Raw genomic sequence first — 23473 nt, 5'->3', positions numbered from 1 at the left:
AGGGACGGTGCCTCCACCACCTCCCTGGGCTCAGGACAGATGTGAGATGAGTCACAGCAATAAGCTATGTGGGGCATCACATTCAACTGCCCAAGAGATATACATCAACTACTTTTTCACCATGGTGAGAAGAGCATGAAGCCTTCTATTGCACAGGACCACGCCTCAGAAAATCAGCCAAGAGTGTTTCACTTCTGCAGGTTTCTTCTTCTGTGAAAGGTTAAAGGCAAAGCTATAAAAATTAGCCTCCTGCTACATGCTCACAGAAGGCTTCTAAGACAAGATGGGCCAGTAAAGCTTTTATTGCTAAGAAGAACCAATGGAAGGCTCACCCAGCATTGCATTTTTGTTTACAAGTAACAAAATGTAAAGCACCTTTTCAGTCTTTAAAACCCCTTTGCCTTTCTGGAATGCTTCAAAAGGAAGAAGACCTGAGGACAGTGTCTGCTCTCCAGAGGGACCAGATGCACGCTCTTGTGCCAGGTGCAGAGATGGGCCACAGAGGAATGCCAAAACCAAACCCAGCTGCCTGACTGTGGACTCCTGCTGATGGCTGGACAAGGCAAGGCTGCATAGCATCCAGGGAGTAGCACCCTGCCACGTGCCAAAGCAGCGGTCACCTGAAGGCTCCTCGGCTGTTCCTGTGCCCTGACGTGTGGCACAGAGAGCTACCAAGGACTTGCCCCAGGCAGAGCCAGGAGCTGAGTCCTGCCACGGTGACTGTGGATGCCCTGCTCCAGCTACTGGACTGCTTCCTCCTGGAGAGATGAGGCTTCAGGCAGTGAGACACTGAAGGCTCTTGGGATCCCTAGGGATTCCCCCGAGATGCAATGGGTGGGGGCTGGTCCCCCTTCCACAGCGACTGCTGGTGCAGCCCAGGCGGCTCTGCAGGGCTGGCTGCCCTAGTCCTCAGGGATGGGGGTGTTGCAGTTGCCGTGGTAGATCCTGACCTGGCCCTGGCAGCGGAAGTACTGGTCGAAGACGTCGCTGTAGCCGTGCTCCCTCCACCACGTGCACAGCTGGCGGTTCCACGTGCAGTCAAGCACATGGAAGAGCTCTGCGTGCTCCATCCCCACCATGGTGAAAAAGTCCTGGTCCCCAAGGTGCCCCTTGAAGTGGTACTTCTCTGTCAGCTTCTGCACCGTGCTGGGCTCCAGCAGCTGGTTGTAGAGCTTGGACTGCCTCATGGCTTCCAGGTTCAGGAGCAGGACACCACTGTTGAAGCCAGGCAGTCCGTCAGGAGGGGGATCCCCCACTTTGGTCTGGGGGTTCTCGCGGCGATACTGCCAGAACGTGTGCCTGCAAAGAGAGGAACCACAGCAAAGTCAGGGAATTCAGGAAACACAGCAGCCACCTCACGTCCAGGCACATATGGAGCACAGGACAGGATCCATCACTCACCTAAGGGATCTTGCAGCGCTTGTCTTCTGGTGGCTGGAGGCACCCAGCTTCATAGGCTGGTGCTTCATGGGCTGCACCTCTCTCCATCCTCCTGTACAGGATATCGCCCAGAACTCAAACTACTCCTCTTGCTCTCTCCCAAAGCCCTTTTTGTTTCTACCAGCATCACTCTGGTAAGCCAACTGCATGCTGCATGACTGCTCACATGGCTGTGCAGGGAGATCAAACCACATCCTCAGTGCCCAGGGTGAACCACCAGGAGTGTCTCCATGGCTGGTACACACCAGGGAAACGTCCTGCAGTTAATGGGATCTCAGCAGCTTTGCTCACAGCATCATCATTATTATTCTGGATGAGGCACTTGGTGCCATGGTCTAGCTGAGTGGCTAGGGCTGGGTGATAGGTTGGACTGGATGATCTTGGAGGTCTCTTCCAACCTGGTTGATTCTATGATTCTATGATTCTATGATTCTGTGATTACAGGGAAGCTGTGGATCAAAGATGAGTCCCAGTTTGAGGACGTGCAAAAAGAAGGCTTGAAATAAATCTGAGTGGCAGAAATATTTCTTCAAAGTAAAAATAGAAATGCAATGGCAACATCTCATTAGCTGAACAAGTACTGCCTGCAGCATTTGCAGCCCTAGGAAGGCTCAGCAGAGGCAGCTCAGGCAGATGCAGTCCTCACCAGCTCACTCCCAGCTGCCAAGCAGAAGAGCGATGCACATCTAGCAACACACAAAACTAACTCCGGAAGTTGGTTCAAGTGCATATCTAAGCAAGCAGCTAAAAAATGCAATTGCCTCTTTCCTCAGCCCTGGAGCAGTGAGCACAACCAAACATACACACGCTGGCTGCTCCCACGTGCAGGACCTGAAGTCATCAAACAGTTAGGGTTGAATCTGCCCCTCCCCAAAATCACTTCCATTAGGAATGAAATTCTTCTGTCCCCAGGCAGCACCCTGTGCTGCAAAGCTGGGCAGCTGAGAGCTGGCTGAGACAGTAGTTTGGAAGAGGGCAGGAGGCACCCATGGCCCCCACCCCACTGTCTAACTGGGCTGTTAGCACCCTGCACTCCTTTGCAGCCCTAACACTTGCAGCAGGTTGGTTTTTTGCACCTTGCTGTGAGGATGTTAGGGATAAACACTGTTAGAAAGAATAAGTCTGGCCTGCTGCTGGTTCCTTTCCGAGTCTGTCAGGCAATGACAGACTATCTACCAATAACCTACCAAAAATTGACAAGAATATTCTGGTAGATGTGGATTTAACACACAGGGTGGTTTTGTGTTTGGAAGCTGAAGATGGGCTAATTTGGGGGTAAGAAGATGCAGCAACATTAGCCCCTGAGACAGCTGAAGCACCACACTGGGTACTCCCTCACTGTAAACATTAGAGATGCATCACTCTTGTAAGGTGTGCTCAGCTCCAACAAGCACTTGCTCAGGGAATCCTACAGCTTGTACAGAGATCAGACTATGAAATCCATGCTCCTGGCCTGTTTTCTGGGTGTCCAGTACAGCACTGAGAGACAGGATTCAGCAGAAAGTGCGGATCTAGCAACGATGTCAACTGCGAGCACCTTTTCTGTTCCCTGCTCCGGAGAACCACAACCATTATGCAGCATCACTCCCATACAACTTCCCATTCAGAAGCTTTAGGTCCAAACCTCTGACACTTCTCACTGCATTTAAGGGTTTTTACACTTCTGCTGCCTTTTGCCAGAATGGAAAGGGGTTTCTCCAAGCATAAGTTTTCCATGGAAAGAGGGCTCAGTTTTTGAGCAGATGTCCCCACATCTCCCAGGGAAGGGGAGCAGAGGACTGGCTGACTCATCGAAGCCCACAGGCAGCAGTGCTCATTTGATCTAAAGGGCAGGGAAGGATAAAAGGGCTCTGCCTTTGCAAAGAGCAGTTGTGTCTTGGGGACAGGCACGAGGCCACCACAGAGAGGACTCGTGGATACTCATGAGAGAAGAAAGGCAAAGTGCCCTCCATGCAGCATTAGAGGAGAGGGAAGATCAACCTGCAAAGACAAGATGCAGTCTCCCAAAGTGCTCAGGTTCAAGGATTTGAGCAGAGACTGGCTCAAGCCCACCTCTGCATAGTCTGTTCTCTCTGCTTTGCCCTAGCAGTGCCACAAAAGCCATCCCCATGCCCAAAACACGATGCTGGAAGCTGGCAGAAGGGAGAGGGGGAGCAGTGTTGGAGATTCACAGATGGGGGCAGCTTTCCATCTCCACAGCAGTGGACTCACCTCTTTCCAAGTTCTCACCCCCAAACCTGTGCTGCCTAAGATACAGATGACATGCCCTGCAAAAAGTAAAACACAAGTGCCTGAGCCCAAACCTGCCACTGCCAGGCTGCCATGGGTCAAAGCAGGTCTGTAGGACTCGACTCCATTCTTCAGCCATGCTGCTCCCCAGTGAGCTACTCGCTGAAGGCTGGAACTGAGAAGGGAGCATCCTGCCCCTTCCTGCAGCGAGAGGAGACAGACTGATAAGCAGCAATTGTTCAGTCCTTCCTCCTGGCGCTGGCCTGATGGAGCCATCCTCCCCTAGCCACACACGAGGATGACAGGGTTGAGGGGCAGGACAGGGCCATCCCCAGGGACTAATGCTGGAGCAAAATCCAGGATGCGATGAGCTGCAAGCAGCCCCATCCGGGAGCCGCTCGGGAACCCACTCGCAGCACCACACCACAGCCTCCCAGCGCTGAGCTGGGGCCAGCTGAGGGAAAGGCTTTCAGGCAGGGCTGCTGGCAGCATCTCTTTAGCCTGAATTGTGCTTGACTTCTGGATGCAATGGAAACGTTTCCCTGCCCCAAGCCAGGACCACCCTTGGAACACGCAGCTCATGCAGGGCAGGATGTCACCAGCCTTGGCTCCGGGGTGTCCTTCTCCCCACCCACCGGGAGCCAAAGCCGGGGCAGGAAGGCAGCCTGGACATGCTGGCCATGGTGGGATGCAACAGGGCAGGAAGCTGCTGGCTGGGAGGAGGGGAGGAGAAAGGAAGAGGAGGCATTTCGTGCTTTTGTTAACTGCCTTGGCCTCTCTAGACAGGAGGGGAGAGAGGTGACCCTGGGCCCCTGACCCTGTAGCACGGTGCAGGGGAGCTACGCAGGGCCACTGCCATGAGCCCCTGCCTGCAGCCCGATGGGCTTTGCTTTGAGGTGCTGTTTATAAACAGCGGCGGCATGTGCTAGGAAACATCTGGAGAACAGCATTTCCAAGCATTCAAACACCAGGCCCAGCCAGCCCAGATAAAAACTCTGCTTCCACCGGGACTTCCCTTGCTGGCCCAGCACAGGGTGCTCCAGCCACACCTCCCTGGCCTCGCAGGCCGGCAGGCATGAGCCTCAGCTGGCAGAGCTGCCACCACACCCCCTACAATGCCTCCCTGGGGACAGCTGCCAAGGGCAGAAGAGACCACCCCATCTATCAGCTCTATTTCGTGGTTCCTTCTCTTGCTTCCTTGCACAGCAACAAGAAGGGGGAAGACTCTGTCCAAACCCATGTACTCCCATGTCTGTGCCACATTTACTTCAGCTCTGGGTTATGAGACAACACTATGGGATGAGCTGGAAACTCCTGCCAGCAAGGTGGAGTTACTGCCAGCTAGGTGACCAACACCAAGCCTAAAGCACTGTCCCCGAGGCAGCAGACTGGGCCTGTGTGTCTGTACCTATTTGAGACATTCAAGAGGCTGCAACCCTACCACATCAGCTGTGCAGCACCACTGCTGGCCTTGCTGGCAAGGACGTAGACCCTCTCCGTGTGGCCGCATCTGAAGAAACATGAACAGCCTGTGGGATTCCTCCCACATAGCTGGAGAATTAAGGGGCCAAGTCAGAAAGATATGAAGTGAAACCAGACTCTGGACCAGCCTGAGCAGCAAGGTACCCAGGGAGGAAGGCTGCACAGCCTCTGCCACACCAAAGGGCCAGACAAAGCCAAGAGTCAGAGGATAAAGCCACAAAAACAAGGGATAGGCAAGATGCTGGATGCCATATACAGCCCTACACCAGCAAACTGCCTGCTAGAGCTCACTGATCTGTGAGTGCTGCCAGTGCTGGTAGAACTTGGGCCAGCTGCCTGGGTGGGCAGGATGCACAGCAGCAGTGGGCCTGCATCTCTGCAATCAAGGCTGTCTCACAGAGGTCAGGGGTGGGGGACCCTGAGTCCCATCCTGCTAGATACAGGGCTCCTGGTGCAGCAGGTAAGCATGGGCTACCAACTACCACTCTCTGCACCACTCTGCCAGCAGCCCTGCCAGCCCAAACTCCTACTAGAACAAGTGCACACTCCTGGTTCCTCTAAACATGCCTTCCAGTTCCTGAGCCAGGAAAAGATGGGTGCTGGTGTCACCCTCAGCTGCACGCTGGCAAACACCGTTATTTCTGGGCTTTCCCACCTAATCCTCATCAAGAACAACACAACTTCTTGTTCCTCTCTGTCCCTTCTCTTGGTTAAACCTCACTGTGGCAGGCAGCTGCCAGCCCCTTACCACTATTCAACCAGGATCAGCCTTCAGGAACAGGCCCTCTACCCCTCCACCCAAAGGCATCCCTGCGGTGAAGATGGACCCTTGCGAGTTCCTGTTGCAGCCACAGGGAGACAGATGCCCCAGGGCTGTACCCAGAGCAGCATCCAACCCACAGTTCTCCTTCCCACCCCAGTGCTGCAGATCTTGGCTGGGTGAGTTCAGCCCTGCTGCAGAGGGAGGCTTTGCAACAAAGCAGCCCTTGTTAGATGCTTATTTCCATATACAAACACTAAACCCCTTAAGGAGCTGAGGTGACAGGGTCAGTACCAGTCAGGCCCAGCACGCCCTAGCTGAGGCTGAGAGAATACATCACTGTAGGGCAAAGTAACCCCAATTCCCAGCCCAGGACAAAGGGCAGGATGTGGAGTGGAATATCTCCCTTGTGAGGAAAGGCTGAGGGAGCTGGGGCTCTTTAGCTTGGAGAAGAGGAGCCTGAGAGGTGACCTCACTTGTGCTGAGCAGTGTCAGGAGGACAGAGCCAGGCTCTGCTCAGGGATGTCCAATGACAGGAAAAGGGGCAATGGGTGCAAATTGCAGCAGAGGAGGTTCCATGTGAACTTAAGGAAAAACTTTTTCACTGAGAAGGTGACAAAACACTGCCAGGGCTGCTCAGAGAGCTTGTGGAGTCTCCTTCTCTGGAGATATTCAAAACCCACCTAAATGTGTTCCCGTGTGACCTGCCCTAGGTGATCCTGCTCTGGCAGGGAGGTTGGACTGGATGATCTTTCCAGGTCCCTTCTAAGCCCTAATGTTGTGTGATTCTGTATGTTGGTGTACATGCTGGGACCAACTTACCCTCCTCTGAAGGATTCATGGGAAGAGTCCAGCTGAGGCTGGACCTGCAGCCCTCCTCAGAAAATGCTGACAAACTGAGCTTGCTGATGGAAGCAGTAATTCCCTAATAAACTTCCCACACAATGCACAAACTATGTCTGTGCATGGCTGGCCTCTACCACAGCACAGTCTGCATGCCCAGCTTATAAAAAGGCAGTATTTGGAGCAGCAAATTGATTCTCAACCACCACACTTCTGCATGGATTTAGCTGTCTGAAACCAGTTGCACTTAAATATATGGCAACCTGTGAATGTAGCTCATAAGCACAACTCTCCTTTGGGATATGGATTTTCAAGGCAGACCCCCCCCACCCTCTGAAATATCTGCACCCCACACTACTGCTAAAATTAAAATCACTCTCCAAATAGAGAGGGGACAATAAATGCCTGTCTGGGTCACACTGGTGTCCTTCCCTCTAGAGACCAAATGTCTGTGGCACTAGTGGCATGCAGCACTGTCGGCTCGGTGTGTCAGACTTTGTGCTCATTCAGCAGCAGGGAAGGGTGAGGCCAGCCCCTTCAGAGGGGCACTGCAAAGCACCAGAGGCCTCATTATTGCCAAAATGCCAGATTTCTGTTAACAACTGTGAAGAGAGACTGCTCCAGCAGTGCCCTCCTGTCTGCCACACCCCCAGGCCACCCTTGCCCACTAACAGGTCTCTCAGGAACAGGGAAGATGCTCTCCCTTCACAGATGCTCACCTGCTGTGGTGGGGAGAAGGAATGAAGGCCTCTATCCCTCCATCCCAATCTAGGAGTCCTAGCTGTGGGATACTGCTGCCATGGAGGAGACTTGCCATAAAGGGAACCAGCACTAAGTTTCAGAGAGCAAGAGGGCATTGCAAGAACCCCTCCAGAGGATTGCTGGGAGCTTTCTTGTGCAGTCTCAGCACCACAACACTCCAGAAAGCATCCCAGCTATGCTACATAGCTCTTGATTTCCTGCTGTTTGTTTGTTTGCTCCTCTATCAAAGAAAGGGATTCAGCTGCCTCTCCACCAAGTGCTGGTGTGGAAGTCCTTGGCTGAGCAGCACCAGTTGCCCTCTGGCTGCTAAAATGGCCTCATCCTCTTCTCCAAGCTCACATCTGGATGCTCAGCCCCAGCAATCACTTCTCAAAGCAGATTCAAGATCCAGTCCCAGATGGTTTATGATCTCTGCTAGCATCTACAGCCCAAATTCCCCTTTCTACCACACTGCAAAACCCTTGCTGGGGTGCAAGGAGTCACGAATGCTGCACCACAAAGGGCAGCTCAAGCCTTGGCACTGCCCACAAACAGCACTTTTTTTAGCAGCACCAATCCAAGCTGTGACCTCTCAAAACGCATCATTGTAGCACAGAGCTGCTCTTTCTTCAGTTTGTGCTCTCCCACAACAAAAAAGTAACCACTGAAGATGACAGCAGCTGTGCAAACACTGGATCTAACTACCTGCCCATGATGCACGTAGGGGCTGGTGATCTACCAGTGCACTCAGGTACCCCAGCAACACCAAGATGCCACTGCTGTGACACTTACCTCTAGACACTGAAACTAAGATATTCAGGAGATGAAACTGAGAAGTACAGGAATCAAAGACAAGTGCAGGTATGGTAACTGATATGTCCTCCACCTGATACACCCTGGACTTGTGTGCTAAGACCAGCAAAAATCATCTGCAGCAAAGTCACAGCAAACTTCTCAAGCAGCTCCAGCACCCATATGTGCTCTCTTCACAACAGCAAAGTCCCTGGGGGAAAATCCTGAGCCCAGGCTTGGACAGTCCTGACTGCCTTACCCAAACACACAGAAGTGTCTTGGTTGTTGGAAAAATTAATCTTTGCAATGCCCACTATCTCAGAAGTTTTCATGTTAATTGATGCACAGTTGTGGTTGTCAGATCTCGTCCAATTTATTCCTCTTTTTAAACCGTGTTTCAAATTTGCTTGGTGAAGGGAGGAAGTGCAACAGGTCCTGCCTATTAATGATGGGCATAGGTGTAAATAACAAAACCCTTCCTACCTCCAGTCTTTTTTTTTTTTTAAATCAGAAATTAATGCTGAATTCCTAAAATCAGTTGTGGTGCCAGCTTCTTGCAGGTTCTGCTTCTTCTAGAACTCTGGCTGCCTCGTGGCAGCCAAGAGTTCCTAGAACCATTCCTTCTGTGCTGCACTTGCTACAAATCAAGCCAAAGCCTTGAAATGGTTTAAAATCCAAAGCAAGCCAGGTCTGGCTTGAAGGACTGTGGGGAGGCAGCACTGGCATAAGCATGCCAGGCAGGGCACAGGAATGGCAAACACTGCCTTCAAAAGCTGAGGTGCTTGGGAAACACAGAGCCTGTCCTGGCAAGCAGCTTCTTCTCTTGGGGCAAAGGCACTTGGAGAAGAGCAGCCTCCAACTTAGGGCAACCTGCCTGCATGAGGAGCCCATGAAACCAGGCAGACTCCAGCAGAAGGACCTGCCTGCTGGAGGTGGTTATCTCCAACTCTGGAAAGCTACTCTGGCTGCTAAGATTAGACCTCAGAAATCCCAGAGTTCGGAAGCAAGAGAGAAAGCCTGGTGGAAGGAAGACTCTCCACTGGTCGTCGAGGATCATTTGGGCAAACTGAACACCCACATATCCATGGGCTCTGGTGGGTGCTGAGAGAGCTGGCTGATATTGCTCTGCCACTCTCCATTGTTTTTGAAAGATCACGGAAAATGAGAGAGGTGCCTGAGGACTAGAGGAAAGCCAAAGTCACTCTAGTCTTCAAAAAGGGCAAGAGAGAAGATTCCAGAAACTACAGACCAGTCAGCCTTACCTCTGTCCCTGGCAAGGTGAGAGTAGCTCATCCTGGAGGTCATCTCTAAGCACATGGAAGAAAAGAAGGCTACCAGGAGCAAAGGGAAACAGTGTTTGACTAATCCCATAGCCTTCTATGATTGTGTGACTGAATGGGTAGATGCAAGGAGAGCAGCAGATATTGCCTGCCTTGACTTTAGCAAGGCTTTTGACTGCCTCCCTTAACATCCTTGTAGGCAAGCTCAGGAAGTCTGGATTGGAAGTGTGGCATGTGAGATGGATCAAGAACTGCCTGAACAACGGAGCTCAGAGAGTCGTGATCAATGGTGCAGAGACTTGTAACTAGTGGTGTTCCCCAGGGGTCAGTACAGGCTCCAGTCTTACTCAACATCTTCATTAACGACCTGGATGAGGGCACAGAGTGTACCCTCAGCAAGTATGCTGATGATACCAGACTGGGAGGACTGGCTGATACACTGGAAGGCTGTGCAAGCCTTCAGCAAGACCTGGACAGACTGGAGAGCTGGGCAAAGAAGGAACCTAATGAGGTTCAACAAGAGTAAGCATACAGTCCTGCCCCTGGGAAGGAACACCCTCACACACCAGTATAGACTAGAGTTAGACCTGCTGGAAAGCAGATCCAAGGAGAAGGACCTTGGAGTCCTGCTGTTCAGCAAGTTATCCATGGAACAGCAATGTGCCCTTGTGGTCCTGGGGTTCATTAAGAAGAGTGTGGCCAGAAGGTCAAGGGAGGTTGCCCTCCCCATCTAGTCTGCCCTGGTAAGACCACATCTGGAGTATTATGTCAAGTTCTGGGCTCTCCAGCTCAAGAGAGACGGGAATAGACTAGAGAGTGTCCAGTGGAGTGCTATGAGGCTGATGAAGGGACTGGACCATCTGTCTGATGACAAAAGGCTGAGAGAGCTGAGGCTGTTTACTCAGTAAAAGAGAAGGCCAAGAGGGGATCCTACTAATGTTTATAAGTATCTGGAGGGTGAATGCCAAGAAGAGGGGGCTAGGCTCTGTTCAGTGGTGTCCTGTGACAGGACAAGGGGCAATGGATACAAACTAGAACGCTGCTTTGGCAAGGGTGTTGGACTTGACCTTCAGAGGTCCTTCTAATCCCTGCCATTCTATGAAAGCTCCGTCCCAGTTCACCTGCACTGCGGTATCTAAACAGCTACCACCGCTGCCTCGGCTGATACCCAGAGGATCCAGCTGCTCCTCCTTGCTCACAGGTGCCAGCAGTGCTTTGGGGCTATTTTTAGGTCCCAGGAGAAGGTACAGGATGTACTGTCTCAGGCCACATGTGCCAGCAGCCCGGCCTGGCTGTGGATTCAGCATTGGCCTGCTCACAGCTCAGGACAAGTCTGATCCTCTTCCAAACACCTGCCCAAGTGACTTAGCACTGCTGCTGCTGCTGCCGCTGCCGAGCTCCCAGCCAGAGCAGAGCACTGCAAGCGCCTCTGGGCTCGCAGGTTGCTCAGGCTTTGTTCCACTCATTAATGGGCTTCTCAGGCTTACTTTGCCAGCTCTCAAACAAAGCCTGTGTGATGGAGCACACAGCATGCCTACAGCGGCTCCCACATGATCACAAGCAGGAACAAAGCTTTTCCTTTCCACAAAACTATGTCCTGTTCAAGCTCTCCCCAGGTTTCAGGCAGAAGCAGAGGCCTTGCAGCCATACCAGACCTCAAGTATCAGTCCTTTGTAGTCTGTGGCTGTCCCTTTGATGCAGATATCCTTTCCTGCAGGACAAACTTTTATCATTTCCACTACTGAGGATTCCCAAGACGCCTCCTGCTTTTGTTAGCTTCTTGTCACAGGACAGTAGTGGAGAGCTCACCCAAAGGCAGGAATGGAGGCAGCAGCCACCGTTCCAGCCCCAGCTACATGCATGCACTATTGACCCTGAGAAGATCTTGGACCTTTCCTGAGGTCCACCATCGCAGCAGGCACCTACATGCCAGCTGGAGAAAAAGGGTAAAAAGCAGCAATCTGAGGACCTGAGGGTTAGGTACTCTCTGCTACCAGCAGATCATTCTTTCCCAGTGGGACCCCCAAGGGGAGCAACAGTGGGGCAGTACTGCGGGCCCCAGGTGCCGCCACGTGGCAGTGCCCCAACGGCAACCACACTACACAGCAAGCAAAGGGGCTGGGACAGGAGCAGGGAGCACAGTGGGCTGCTCTGGTTTGGGCTCAGGCTGAGGCTGCTGGGAGCAGCTGTGCAATCAGTTTCCTCTCACATGCCTGGCTGGAGGCATCTAGAACCAGGAAACTCAGTAAGAATGGGGGTTAAGCTCTACCTTCTGTAACCAGAGTTTTTAGGATTTCTTGGGTGTGCAACAGTGAGTCTCCACTCTCTTCATCTCAGCCGTGGGGCTGCTTCTCCCTTTGGCACTTGGAAGTGTTGAGCTGAGCTAGGCTGACATGAAGGGCCCTGGGGAGGTCTGCATGTGGATGCCCTTGCTGTGCTCTGATGGAGACCTCCACTATGCCCCTACTCTCCTGGGGAGTGTCTCAGGTGCAGTTCTGCTACTCTGGAGGCTGACCTGCAGCAAACTGTACTTTACTTGACCATCACTCAGCTCCACTGCAGAAGGGACCATGGTTACACCACTCCCCTGGCCAGGCACATATCCTGTACACACCCTGGGGACAGTGGCTTTGCCTGCCCAGCTACATCTGCAGCACCTGTCTGTACGTTTCTTTGTGTAGGAAAAGCACAGGAGGGTTTCTCAAGTTTGACCAGGATCTGTTATGGAAGCCCCAGTGTGACATAAATACTTATACAGAGCATCATGCCCTCTCTAGCCTGCTAAACAGGACATTGCCAGCATGCCTGCATAGCTGAAATGCTACAAGGGACAAGAGAATCTTTACTTAAGGTTATGACTCCGCAGAAGCACTTTCTTGCACGGAAGGCTTGTTGGACCAGGCAAATTTTAGATCTTGCCATCAAAGTCATTCTTGGTGAAGCAGGAGCTCCTGGTACTGGCTGTGGTGTGGCTCTTGCACAGAGAGACACATGACCAGGCATACGTCTGCACTGAGAACAGGCTTTGCCTGCAGGCCAGCACGCAAACATCAACCAGGCCAGCGGCATCCAGGGCTGCCACGGAAAGCCTGCAAGCACCTATGAGCCTAGTTCATGGTACTGCATGTCCCCAACAACCCTGACATCAGGGGCAGGTCCCTCTGGGACCCCATCACAGAGGTTTTGACCACAACCCCTATCACAGATTTGATACATAAGCCGCAGGAAGGACAATGTGTCTGACCCATGGACCCTCTGCTGCCTTCCCTGCTGCAGCTGGAGAGAAGCTAACCTGACACTGACAGCCTCAAGCTGACTTCTGCACCTGATGTGACCTCCTGCAACCTTCCCTTCTGCACCCAGGACCCCTTTCCAGACACCACTGGGGAGCTGGATCTGCAGGGCAATCCACAGACAGCTTCATCAGGAGCCACTGCTCTCTGCAGGCCACTCCAGTCCATCCTGAGCCACCCTCACAAAGGCCAGGCCATCCCCAGGCTGCACAAGAGTTAAAGGCCAGCATTTGTTTCACAGGGGGGCAGGAGATCCTGTTGCTCAGATAAATGCATCTGTCCAAGACAAACAGCAGCTAGGCATTGTTTCAGCATGAGTCAAGTGAGTGGAAATGCTGCCATGCCATCCTGTTTTGCTGTCTGCTACCTTCAGGATGTAAAAGAAGGCTCTGGGACACTTTCCATTTGCTGATCCTTTGCTCTTACATTTGTTAAAAGCCTTCTGCAGTCCCAGCCTGTGCCTGAAAAGTGCAGTCTGAAGCCAGACAGCCAAGAGGCAGCTGGTGGGAACAGCACTGCCAGTCTGTATCCATTTACCTCCTTTAATGGGCCAAGTAAGTAGCACGGATCTAACACAGCCAAATGAATTGATCTCCACCCATCTTCCTCACTGCTAAGGAGAAGGGAAGATGGCACCCAGACTTTTCCCAACCACCACCCTACTGATCTGCTCTGAAGGTGCCAGTCCACAGTTCAGTCAGCAAAGTCAGCAAAGTTCTGCTGACCCACCTCAAGCCCAGTGTTTTGCCCAGTGCACACACAAAAATGGTGCTCCAGGGAGCTGCATGAAGCAGGGAGGAAAGCACAGGTGGTGCCGGAGTGCTCCTACCCTCACTCTGTAACACTCCTTCACCCCAACAACCACTTTCCCAGCTGCTACTTCAAGCCTGCACAGGTGGCACATCGCGCAGCTGGAGCTGGCACCTCTTCTTTCATGCCTACAACGTGTTTTTATCTTGCTAAAAGTATACAAATAGCCAAGATTAACTTTTTTTACATGCTTTGTCAGCTCGTGTTTTCCTCTGGAAAGCCTTTCAGCAGGGAGGTGCAAGCCCCGTGGGGTAGAGGGCTCGGCAGGAGGGCAGGCTGGCGTTTGCACAGCTCGCCCCGCACCGGGTGATCTGGCGACAAGAAGGGTCAGGAACTTGTTTTCACATGAAGATCAAAACAAGGCAAGAAGAAAAGCACAACATAGCCCAAAGTGACCCAGAATGTCAAAACTCCAACAACAGAAAGTTCAGCCCAAAAATGCAGCCTGTGAGGGCTGTTACTGCTTGGCTTGTTTGTCCCCACCGCGGGCAGCAGGAGCGGTGATATCTGGTGCTCAGGCCTCTGATCCTGTGCCTTGTCTCCTGCAGCGATAGGCAGCAGATCCTCCAATGGAGCACCCTAAAATTTAACTCAGTCCCCTCCAATCACGATTGGTCCCACAAACCACATCCAAGCAGCAGAATACCATCCCCACTCCCTAGCTCTGGGTGGAAATAGTGCAAAAGTGACCTCTGCAGAGACAGATAGAGAGAGTGATGCCACCCTGGCAAACAAACATTCCATCTACCCCATCACAGGCTGCACCACTGATGGGACCTGCCCTGCTGGGCAGCACTGACTGGGGCTGGCAGTGCAACACGGCCCCACCGCCGTGCTCGCTCGTCCCTGCTCCTTCCATCCTGCTCTAAGCTCCAACAATTGGATGTGATTAACTGGCATTGGATTTACCATTCTGGGCAGCAAAATCCTGCCAGGACACCCGAAGTCAATACAGGAGCCCTCTGTGCTTCAAGCGTGGTGCTGCCTCATGGAGCTGAGACCTTACCATCCACCTTCCTCCGGTCCCAGCTCTCCCTGCTAAGAGCATAAGCCAGTAGGGGAGGTGACAATTCTGCCATGGGCACAGCCTAGGAACTGTGGTGACTTCTGCAGCGTGAGCAACCAGAAGTGCTCTCATGAGCATGCTTGCAGCTGGCTTGGGCTTTAAGGAAATGATCAGTAGTGATTAATGACCATCAATCCCCTGCTGGTGAACTTCTGCCTCCACCCTCCTCCCACATGGAGCAGGGATGGCTGCATACAGAGCTCTTAAGCTTTTTTATCTTTCTCCAAGAACATTTCCATTAGGATTACCAAACCTAAGACACTCCGACTCTGCTCAGCTGAGAAGCCATTCAGGCACCCTGAGTTGATGATCTGATTCACCCTAGATTATAACAAAAACTGAGATTTATCCTTGAAACAATGCAGGCTAAACTAAAGCAATTTCTTTAAGCAGCAGCCTGTGAATATCTATGTCCCCGAAGCCAAACAGTGGCCTGAGAATGAGCAGAGCAGGGCCATCCCTCTGTGCACAGTTCCCACTCCTAGCTGCCACTGGCTGGTGGACTGAAGAGCAAGTCACCATAGGGCTATCCTCAGGCACTATTGCCTAGGCTCAACTTCCACTCTCAGCAACATTCACAGCCAAAATCTGAGTCTCTGCACACCAACTGATGCTTCAGAATGCAAACACAGCACCTCAGCAGGCACAGCTGGGCAAACACACCTCCAGCAAATGTGCAATAATCTGGCTATGGATTTTGGCACCAATGACCAGGAACTTGGCTCTGGATGCCTCATAATGGTGTGTGAGAACAAGAAAACCACAGCAATGCTGTACACTTGGCCCATAGAAACCTACAAATCTCAGATTAAGTTCCCCTGCAGGGAGTAAAGGAGGGAGACTGCTTCCCCCTAGTTTTTTTTCCAAAGACCATCCCGAGTTAAGAGGAGACATACCAGCTGTCTGCTGCCCACTCCCACACCACTCCCTGCTCCCCACGGGGAGGGCACTGTACCTGTACACTGGCTGCATTTCCCTCGCAATCCCAATGACTGCTCCCTCTGGGAAGTTGTCAAACTCATCAAACAGGTCTCGGATGTTGGTCTTGAACTTCAGGTCCAAGTCCACCTGGATGATCTGTGTTATTTCTGAAAGCACAAAGAGGAGAAGTCAGCTCCATCAGACAAAACCTGTAACCAGCTTAATGGACTACACCCAACGAGGCTTTGGAGCAATCAGGCCTGTGGGCAAGACTTGGCTAGTTCAGGCCAAAGAAAGATATCAAACTTCAACCATCATGACAGCATTTAACACCACACATTTCAGGCATGATTTACTTCAGAAACCATTTCTGGTGACCTCCTGTTTCCATCTTTCTAGCTCCATCCTTCTGTTTTTACAGGGAGGGCAGTGAAACACTGGATCAAGTTGCCCAGGACAGTGGCAGATGTCCCATCCCTGGAAACATTCAAGATCAGGGCTCTGAGGAACCCGATCTAGTTAAAGATGTCCCTGCTCATTCCATGGAGCTTGGACTAGATGACCTTTAAAGGTCTCTTCCAACCCAAAGCATTCTATGATTTTATCCACGCTCTTGTTCCTTCCAGAAGAATGGGTTTCCATCAAACTGAAACCACCAAGAGGTAGTTTCAGCCCAGCCTCTCACTTTCTGGATGTGCTGCCGCAGGAGCAGCCACACAAAACTGCACACTCACCTTCTGCTATCTACTTCTGGGAAGAGCTACCAACTCCAGGATTATTTTCCAGCTCCCACAGCCTCCCTGGCTTGAAGCATCAGAGCAATTCCCAACACAGACGACATCAATAATTCAGTCAGTCACAACACCCTCAGCAACACCTGTACAAGCTCATCAGCTGGCAGTGGCCTGACACAGGCCTCCCCCAGGGCAGAGATGACAGCCCCTGCCTGCACAGAGCTGCTGACAGCCTGCAGAAACACGATTGCAGCAGCACTGTCAGAAACAAGGGGGCCTGTGCCGACGTGGAAGCATCTTCTGCTTGCTGTGGGAAAGCTCAGAGCAAAGAGGCTGGATGACATCATGGCCGGGCCTGAGCTCCTTAATAGGGTCAGGCCCCTGCCTGCATTTCTCACAGCCTCTTCTGAAGCATACAAGACCAATTCATGGAGATGTTGCCTGGGAGAGGGTGCAGCAAACTTGCCTCATTAAGACTTCTTGTCCCAGGATGTTGTGAGGACTGCAGCAGGCCAAGTGGAACGCAGCAAATGCAAATGCTGTGAGAGATCAGACCATCAGATGGGTTCCCTGAGCCTCAGCAAAGCCATGGTCACCTTCTGGGCAGCCAAGCTCAGCCCTACTGTGAGATGAGTGGATCCATTCCCCATGATGTTACCTAATAGCAACACTATTTATATGTGTTACAAGCCAAGAGCAAATTGACCAGGTTGCTTAGCACTTGGCACTAATTGGATTATAAAGACTCTGTCAACCTATTTCAGCCCTGCTCATCACACACAGGTGCTTTACAGCTTCCTGCAGGCTAGATGTGCCTGTCACTGCTGCTTCCACCACAGCAATCAGCAAACCAGGTCCTCAGCTACCCTCCTGCCCAGTGCTTGCAGGCAGAAGGCACAGCCCAGCTTGCCCTGTGTTGTCTGCACCCTCCCTGACGATGCGCAGCAGGAGTTTCTGCAGTACTGCCCGTTCAGCCTTCACACCAGTGTGGTCCCTCAGCTCCTTGCCCCATCGTGCCTGGGACACACTGCTGGCTGCCCTCAGTCTGCTCACAGCAGGAGACAATTGCTTTGCTGTTGGGACTACAGCCCCAGTGACACTGAGCACAGCCATCCCTTGGCAGAGGAATGCAGCTTTGCTGTTTCAATCATGCTCAGCACTTGGTATTTATGTTCCAAGCCGAGGCTGTGCAGCAGCTCTGAATTTTCTGCAGATCCTGCACTAATCCAGGCCTCTTGGCAATTGGTCCTATCTACCATGTTGTCCTCATTTATGAAGGAAGAAGCCCCATGAGGTTAAGCAAGAAATACACTGCTTGCTTCATGAAGCATCCAAGCAGAAATATAAATCAAGGAGAAGCAGTATCTAAGCTGCAGCCCAGGCTGTATCTCGATTTATTTTTTCAGCATCCATCACTCTCTATCTGCTAAAGGGAAAGGCCACACTCCCTGCAGCCACCAGTACAGCAGTCCCCAGACCTCCCCAGTATTTACCACCACCATAATCCTGTGTTTGCAAAGATTTAAAGCCCAGGCATAGTAATTCATTACAGGCTAAAGCAGGTCTTGACCTCGAAGCAATTTCCCTCAGCCTTCCTGACTGCTTTAGAAATTGCCAGCACAACTCAGGCAGATGAATAGGCAGAGCAGAGGAACAAGACATGTATCCCAAATACCCCAAACCTCCCCAGTGGTTCATACCACAGTGGTGCAAACCCCCAAATCCTTAACACTACTGTGCTTGAGAATATCCAGATGGGTCACAAAACCCCCAGGGTGAGACGACTGAGATCTCATGGGGAGACTATCTGAGACCTCCAAGGCACTGCCAAGGATGGGGAGAGGGGATGGGGTTCCCAGAAGCAGCCCAGCACAGCTCACCCCAGTGCACAGCAGCCTTCTGATGCCTTGTCAGATTTCACTTGCAGCAGCTGGGAGGCTCATCACCCAACTGTTCTCTACAATTACAGAGGAGCACCAAGTGCAGTTAGTCACAGCCCAGAATGAGAGCTGAGCTTGGGGGAAGCTCCGGTCCTAGCCTTGCCTGCACCAGCACCCACAGCCGTGGTGGCTGAGTGCCCTAGGACAGACTCACTAATGAATTAGACCCAGAAAGCACAAACTATTTTTGCTTTCCCCCCCTTCTGAAGCAAGCATGAACCACAACACCGAGACAAGAAACGAGCAGGAGTGACATTATGAGTCGCTCAGTCAGATGCAGCTTGCACGGAGAGATGAATGGCCAAGAAGATTTCTCTGCCTGGGTCTGGCAAGGGGCCAGGCACTATTATTTCTGATGTGTCATCCTCTTTTGCCCTTTGACAAAGTACTTTGTCCTGGCTGCCACGCAGGGGCAGAGGAATTGCCTGCTCTCTTCAGCACTAACTGCTTAGAGGGGTCCAGCTGGAAGCGCGGGAAAAGGCTGAAAGTGTTGTGCTCTGCAAGCCAGCTTCCCGGCTCTGCCATGCTGTGTGCTGCCCTCTGCTCCCTGCAACTCCAGCTCTCCCAGCCATGGAGTTATGCCACCCAGAGCGGAGATGATCTCCATTAGCAGTGACAGCTTTATGGCACAGGCTGGCCCCGTTTAGCACTCGTAATGTTTTACTGCAGCCTTGTAGCAGCAGTCACAGCAGGGCAGCAGGGCAGCTGCTGCTGGGACTTGGCTCAAACCCTCCCCTCCAGCCACGTCCAGAGGAGAAAGATCAGCTTCAAGAATGTTTGACCCTACAGCAGGGTCCCTGGTGCTGGAAACCAGGGCAGGAAAGGCAGCACCACTGGCCAGGCTGACTTGCACAAGGGCTCGGTTGCCTTAGAGTGGGGGAACCAAGGTTAACCCAGAGCAGGACTCCAGAGAGATGATGATGCAGACCTTCTTGAGCAGGTGCTCCCTCCTCCTCCACGAGCCTCAGCTCAGGATGGCCACACAGGCAAGCAGAGGTCACTCCCCTGTTCCCTACTGCCCAGATCTTCTGCCAGGACCTAGCAGAGCTATGCTAACATGTGGGTAGGCACCCTGGGTATGTGCTAAACAGACTGGTAGGCTGTCTGATGCTCTAAGCAGTACCCAGAAATTCCACTGGCAAGGGATAGCTTCTGCAGCAAGCCTGATGGTCCTTTCCAGGAGACACCAACCCCATGGCCTGCCCCATGGCACAGCAGGAACAGAGCAGGACAGGAGCATGTGGGTGTGCAGCAAACTGGACCACTCAACCAACACATGGGGCAGCCTTTGGTCGCAAATCAGGAGAGTCAAGCAGGAGCAGGAGGAGCAGTAGAGGGGCACAGGGAGAAGTGCTGCTTTGGCTGACCCGGACAGGGCTCTGGGAATGCTGCACAGCAAGCAGCCTTACTGTGGCTATGATCCTTCCAGTCCCTCCTGACGCACAGCTGGGGCATCAACACCCGGTGATGGCCAGAACTAGTCTCTGGAGTACCACATGTGATCTGAGAGACTCCTACCTGAACTACAAACCTCCTGGACATTAGGCACTCCTGAGCACAGGTGTGGGGAGCCCAGGGTGATTCATCAACCATGCACTGGGCTCCAATAGTTAGAGCAGACACGAAAGACCCTGCAGCCCCACAGCCTGGCCCCTGCAGGCAGCACAGGCTGTTCTGCAGGCAAACTCACACTCGTCCCAAGAACTTTCTCTGCATGACATTGGCTGAGCCCATACAAACCATGCCAGACCTGGCGCAGTGGGATGCCACCACTGCTGTCACTCTATGGAGAGGGGAAAAGAAAAATAGTCACTTGTGTCCAGGAACAAATAAGAAATTGAGAGCTTTCGTGCAACAAAAGGCTGAAGCTGTCCAGCAAATAGTGTGGTCTTACTTCTTGTTAACTGAGCAGTGCTTTTACAACTCTACTGTAAAACAACAAGAATGAAACCTCCTTGAGGTGGTGTAGTTCTCCAGCCCATTGACAAGCCTGTGCTTGCATTAGCTCAGTTCCCTCCTCCAAGTACAAAATCCTGCCTGCAGCTACTCTGGCAAAAAAGATGCTGCAGGTAACGGTGGGGAGGCAGGTGACAGGCCACTGCCCTGCCAGGCTTCACTGTGCCCAAATCTCATACACATTCCTGAGGCAGATGCCTGTTACCAAAGCTGGTGGGGATTTGGTTCTGCTCCCACCATCCTCTGCACGGGGGGCTCCACTTGTCCCAACAAATCTGCTTACAAGGACTTTAGCACCCTGGTGCACCATGCCAACAAGCAGAGATTCCTCCAACGTGTGAGACAAGAGCATTCCAACCTCTCTGTACCTCCTCTGCACCACAGCAGCCATTCCTGGGGCCAGAGGCAGGCACCTTACACCCATGCAGAGCAGAAGAGGTAAGATCAAGGACATGGCTGGGACTGCTGACTCCCTTTTGCATGCTGTGTGACTCTTCCCTGCAGAGCCAGCAGCAGCAACTCTGTCAACACAAGGAGACAGGAGCCCCCTCCTCTGGAGACAGCGTGGGGGCAGTGGCCTTGCAAGGACAGGCACAGACGTCCACAGGACGCAGAGCAGCTCAGAAACCCTTCTGCAAGGACAGCAGTGCAGCCTGCCTGGGTGACTGACACCTTGCAGTGAAGGGACGGGAGTGTCCCCTGCTGCTGGCTGCAGCAATGCATATTGCAGGGCTCCTGTGGGGGTCCTGCGGGGGTTCTGCAAAGGGCCTGGAGCGTGGTTGTGCATTCTGCCTCTTGATTTGCACTGTCCAAAGGTGGAAGGCAGGAGGCCCAGGCTCTCCAAGTTGGGGTCAGCAGGACTAAAGGGCCCAGGGCTGATGTGTCACACCTGGACAGCTTCCCCTCCACCTCTCTCCATTACTTAAATTTTGGCTCTGATTACTCATTTTTTTTTTAGCCTGAAGGTTTTTAAGCTGTTCCCATCACAACAGGGTGAGACTCCATGGAAAGCAAGAGCTGTGATGAACCAGCACTGCCTTCTGGATCAGTGCTTTAAGCAATAAACCTCCTGAGGCAGGGCAGCAGCAGCCCCTGCTCGAGTGGGCAGCGTGCCTGGCAGCAGCAGTGCACAGCCCAGTAAAGCTGCCCGTGCTGGCTGTGAAACCAAGATCCTCCGCCCTGGGTGACTGAGAGGGACGCGTGGCCAAGAAAAACACCACTCCCACGGCCAGCACCAAGGCCAAGTGAAGGCACAGGGAGGGTGACAGGCTTGGGAGGGTGCTGCCCAGCAGCAGCCAGCCACCCCTGAAGGACTGCTGCAGTGCGAGTGCAGCTGCAGTGTGGGCGGCGATGCCAACACCACAAGCCCAGGGTGCACAGGCAGGGTTTAGTTACACAAACACGTTGGATTCTCCATCCTGCCTTTCCTTACAGCTCACCTCTCTGTACTGCTGGCTGCCCATGGTCACTCTCCCTCCTGCTGTCAGCAAGGCTGTGAGCAGCTTCCTCTGCAGCTGTGTGCTTCCCTTGCCAGGCCTCATTTTCTCCAGGGAAGAAGTCCCCTCCTCTGCTTCCAGGATTAATCACCACTACCCATGCAGCTGACCTCGGCAGCACTGGAGAGCCTTGTCCAGAGGAAGGCAGCTCACACAACATGCTCTGCAGAGCTTCTGACAGTGTGCTGGCACCTGAGAGGACTGCATTTCCCCTCCCTAGGACCTGATGCTGCTCCTCAGCCCACCCTCCCAGGAGAAGACATTCCCACCAGCAGGACTCGCCAAGGTGCAGGCAGCTTACCTCCCAGCTGCCTGCTTAAACACAGGTCCTCACCTCTGCTGTGTAGCCAAAGGTCCCTCTGCAGCTCCTCTCTCCATCAAACAGCCTCCTCTCTCTGCAAACAGGGTGCAGAGGAAGGGCAGGAGGCGAGGGGAGATGTACCCAAGTGCCTGGCACTAACCAGGTTTCAGCAGCAGCGATTAGGTGCCCAGCAGAGCAGAGCCACGGCTCCTGCACAGCAATTCCAGCCTATCAGCTCATTAGAAAATCAAGCTGCCTGCCAGAAACAGACGACAAATCCTCACTACCACTCACATAAGGCAGGCCCCTGGGTGAGCTCAGGGGTCTGGTGCAGCAGCTATAGCCCCAGGTATTGATGGCAGCAGTACTTTGCTCGCCTTGCTCCACACTCCGCATCCATCTCCAGAGGAGTGGGACAAACTCGGCAGGAGATGGATGTGCTTTGTTCCAGGAAATTAATTTTTCCTGTGCATTCAAGTGTCTCTTTGCAATGCATCAAGGGCTGAGTGACTAATGTTTAACGGTGCTCAACAGCTCTGCCCTTCAGTGGACTCCAAGGCAGAGACATAGCCAAGCATGTGACAGTTTTCAGGATGGCACTGGAAGTGCTGCTTACTGTGTACTTAATACACGGTGCCGCTGGGGGAGGAGTGTGAAGGCACTTTTTTGGAGCTGGAGCAAGAGCAGCAGGAAACCTTTTAATCAGACAAAAAAAGGTTTAATTCCAGGTTGCCATAAATTACAAAGCAGTGCAGCTGTGAGGTAACAAGTGGGTAAGGTGAAAAGGGAAATCAAAAGGAGATAGGGGAAAATAAATGCATTAAGGCGGATGAGCTCACGTCTCCGTTAACTGCACATCGTGAGGGAAGGAGCTGCAGGCAGATTTTGTCCTCCTTTCTTCCTGCTAAGCTCTAATGAACTATGGCAGAGTAGGGAGCAAGGCCGTGGGGGAAAGTAGCCCCAGCACCAATGCTGGGTGACACCCGGCAGCTTCCACTCTTTGGGGACAGGGGAGTGGGGCTGGCTGGGGAGGGAGGAGAGCAGCACCCACCCACAACACTGGGCACCGAGACCACATCATTCTGCAGGGAGGGGAGAAAGAGCTGCACACGCCTGCCCCAGTCTGACAGATCTAGGACATCCAAAAATAATCGATGGTGGCACTGCAGTGAGGGGCAGCCAGTGGAAATAATGAGAAGTGACACCATCACCGGGGGCTGCAGGTCGTGCCAGCCCCCAGTGGCAACAGCGCCACAGGGAAGGGGCCTGCGCCATGCCAGAGCACCTGGGGGGCTGCTAGGCTCCTGCTGAGCAGCATCTGTGTGTCCCCCATCACAGCAGCTTGTCCTGAAGGCTCCTCTGCAACAGAGCTAGGGCCAAGGGGCTCTC

The 23473-nt window shown here is 52.8% G+C and overlaps 1 protein-coding gene across 1 annotated transcript in view; it reads right to left on the bottom strand.

The window, feature by feature from the left end:
* Positions 1 to 286: 286 nt before the first annotated feature.
* The window catches only part of XXYLT1 (xyloside xylosyltransferase 1), a 35930-nt gene continuing 12743 nt past the window's right edge, over positions 287 to 23473 (bottom strand). Inside the window, exons 3-4 of the mRNA XM_064152894.1 lie at positions 15692 to 15824; positions 287 to 1299 (exon numbers count right to left, since the gene is read on the bottom strand). Of these exons, the coding sequence (XP_064008964.1) occupies positions 903 to 1299; positions 15692 to 15824 (530 nt within the window). The 3' untranslated portion in view covers positions 287 to 902. The remainder of the gene's footprint in view (positions 1300 to 15691; positions 15825 to 23473) is intronic.

Source organism: Pogoniulus pusillus, chromosome 13 (assembly GCF_015220805.1).
Source record: "Pogoniulus pusillus isolate bPogPus1 chromosome 13, bPogPus1.pri, whole genome shotgun sequence".
NCBI lineage: Eukaryota > Metazoa > Chordata > Aves > Piciformes > Lybiidae > Pogoniulus > Pogoniulus pusillus.
The sequence above is the reverse complement of the archived record's forward strand: the minus strand, read 5'-3'. Positions and strand labels throughout refer to the sequence as shown.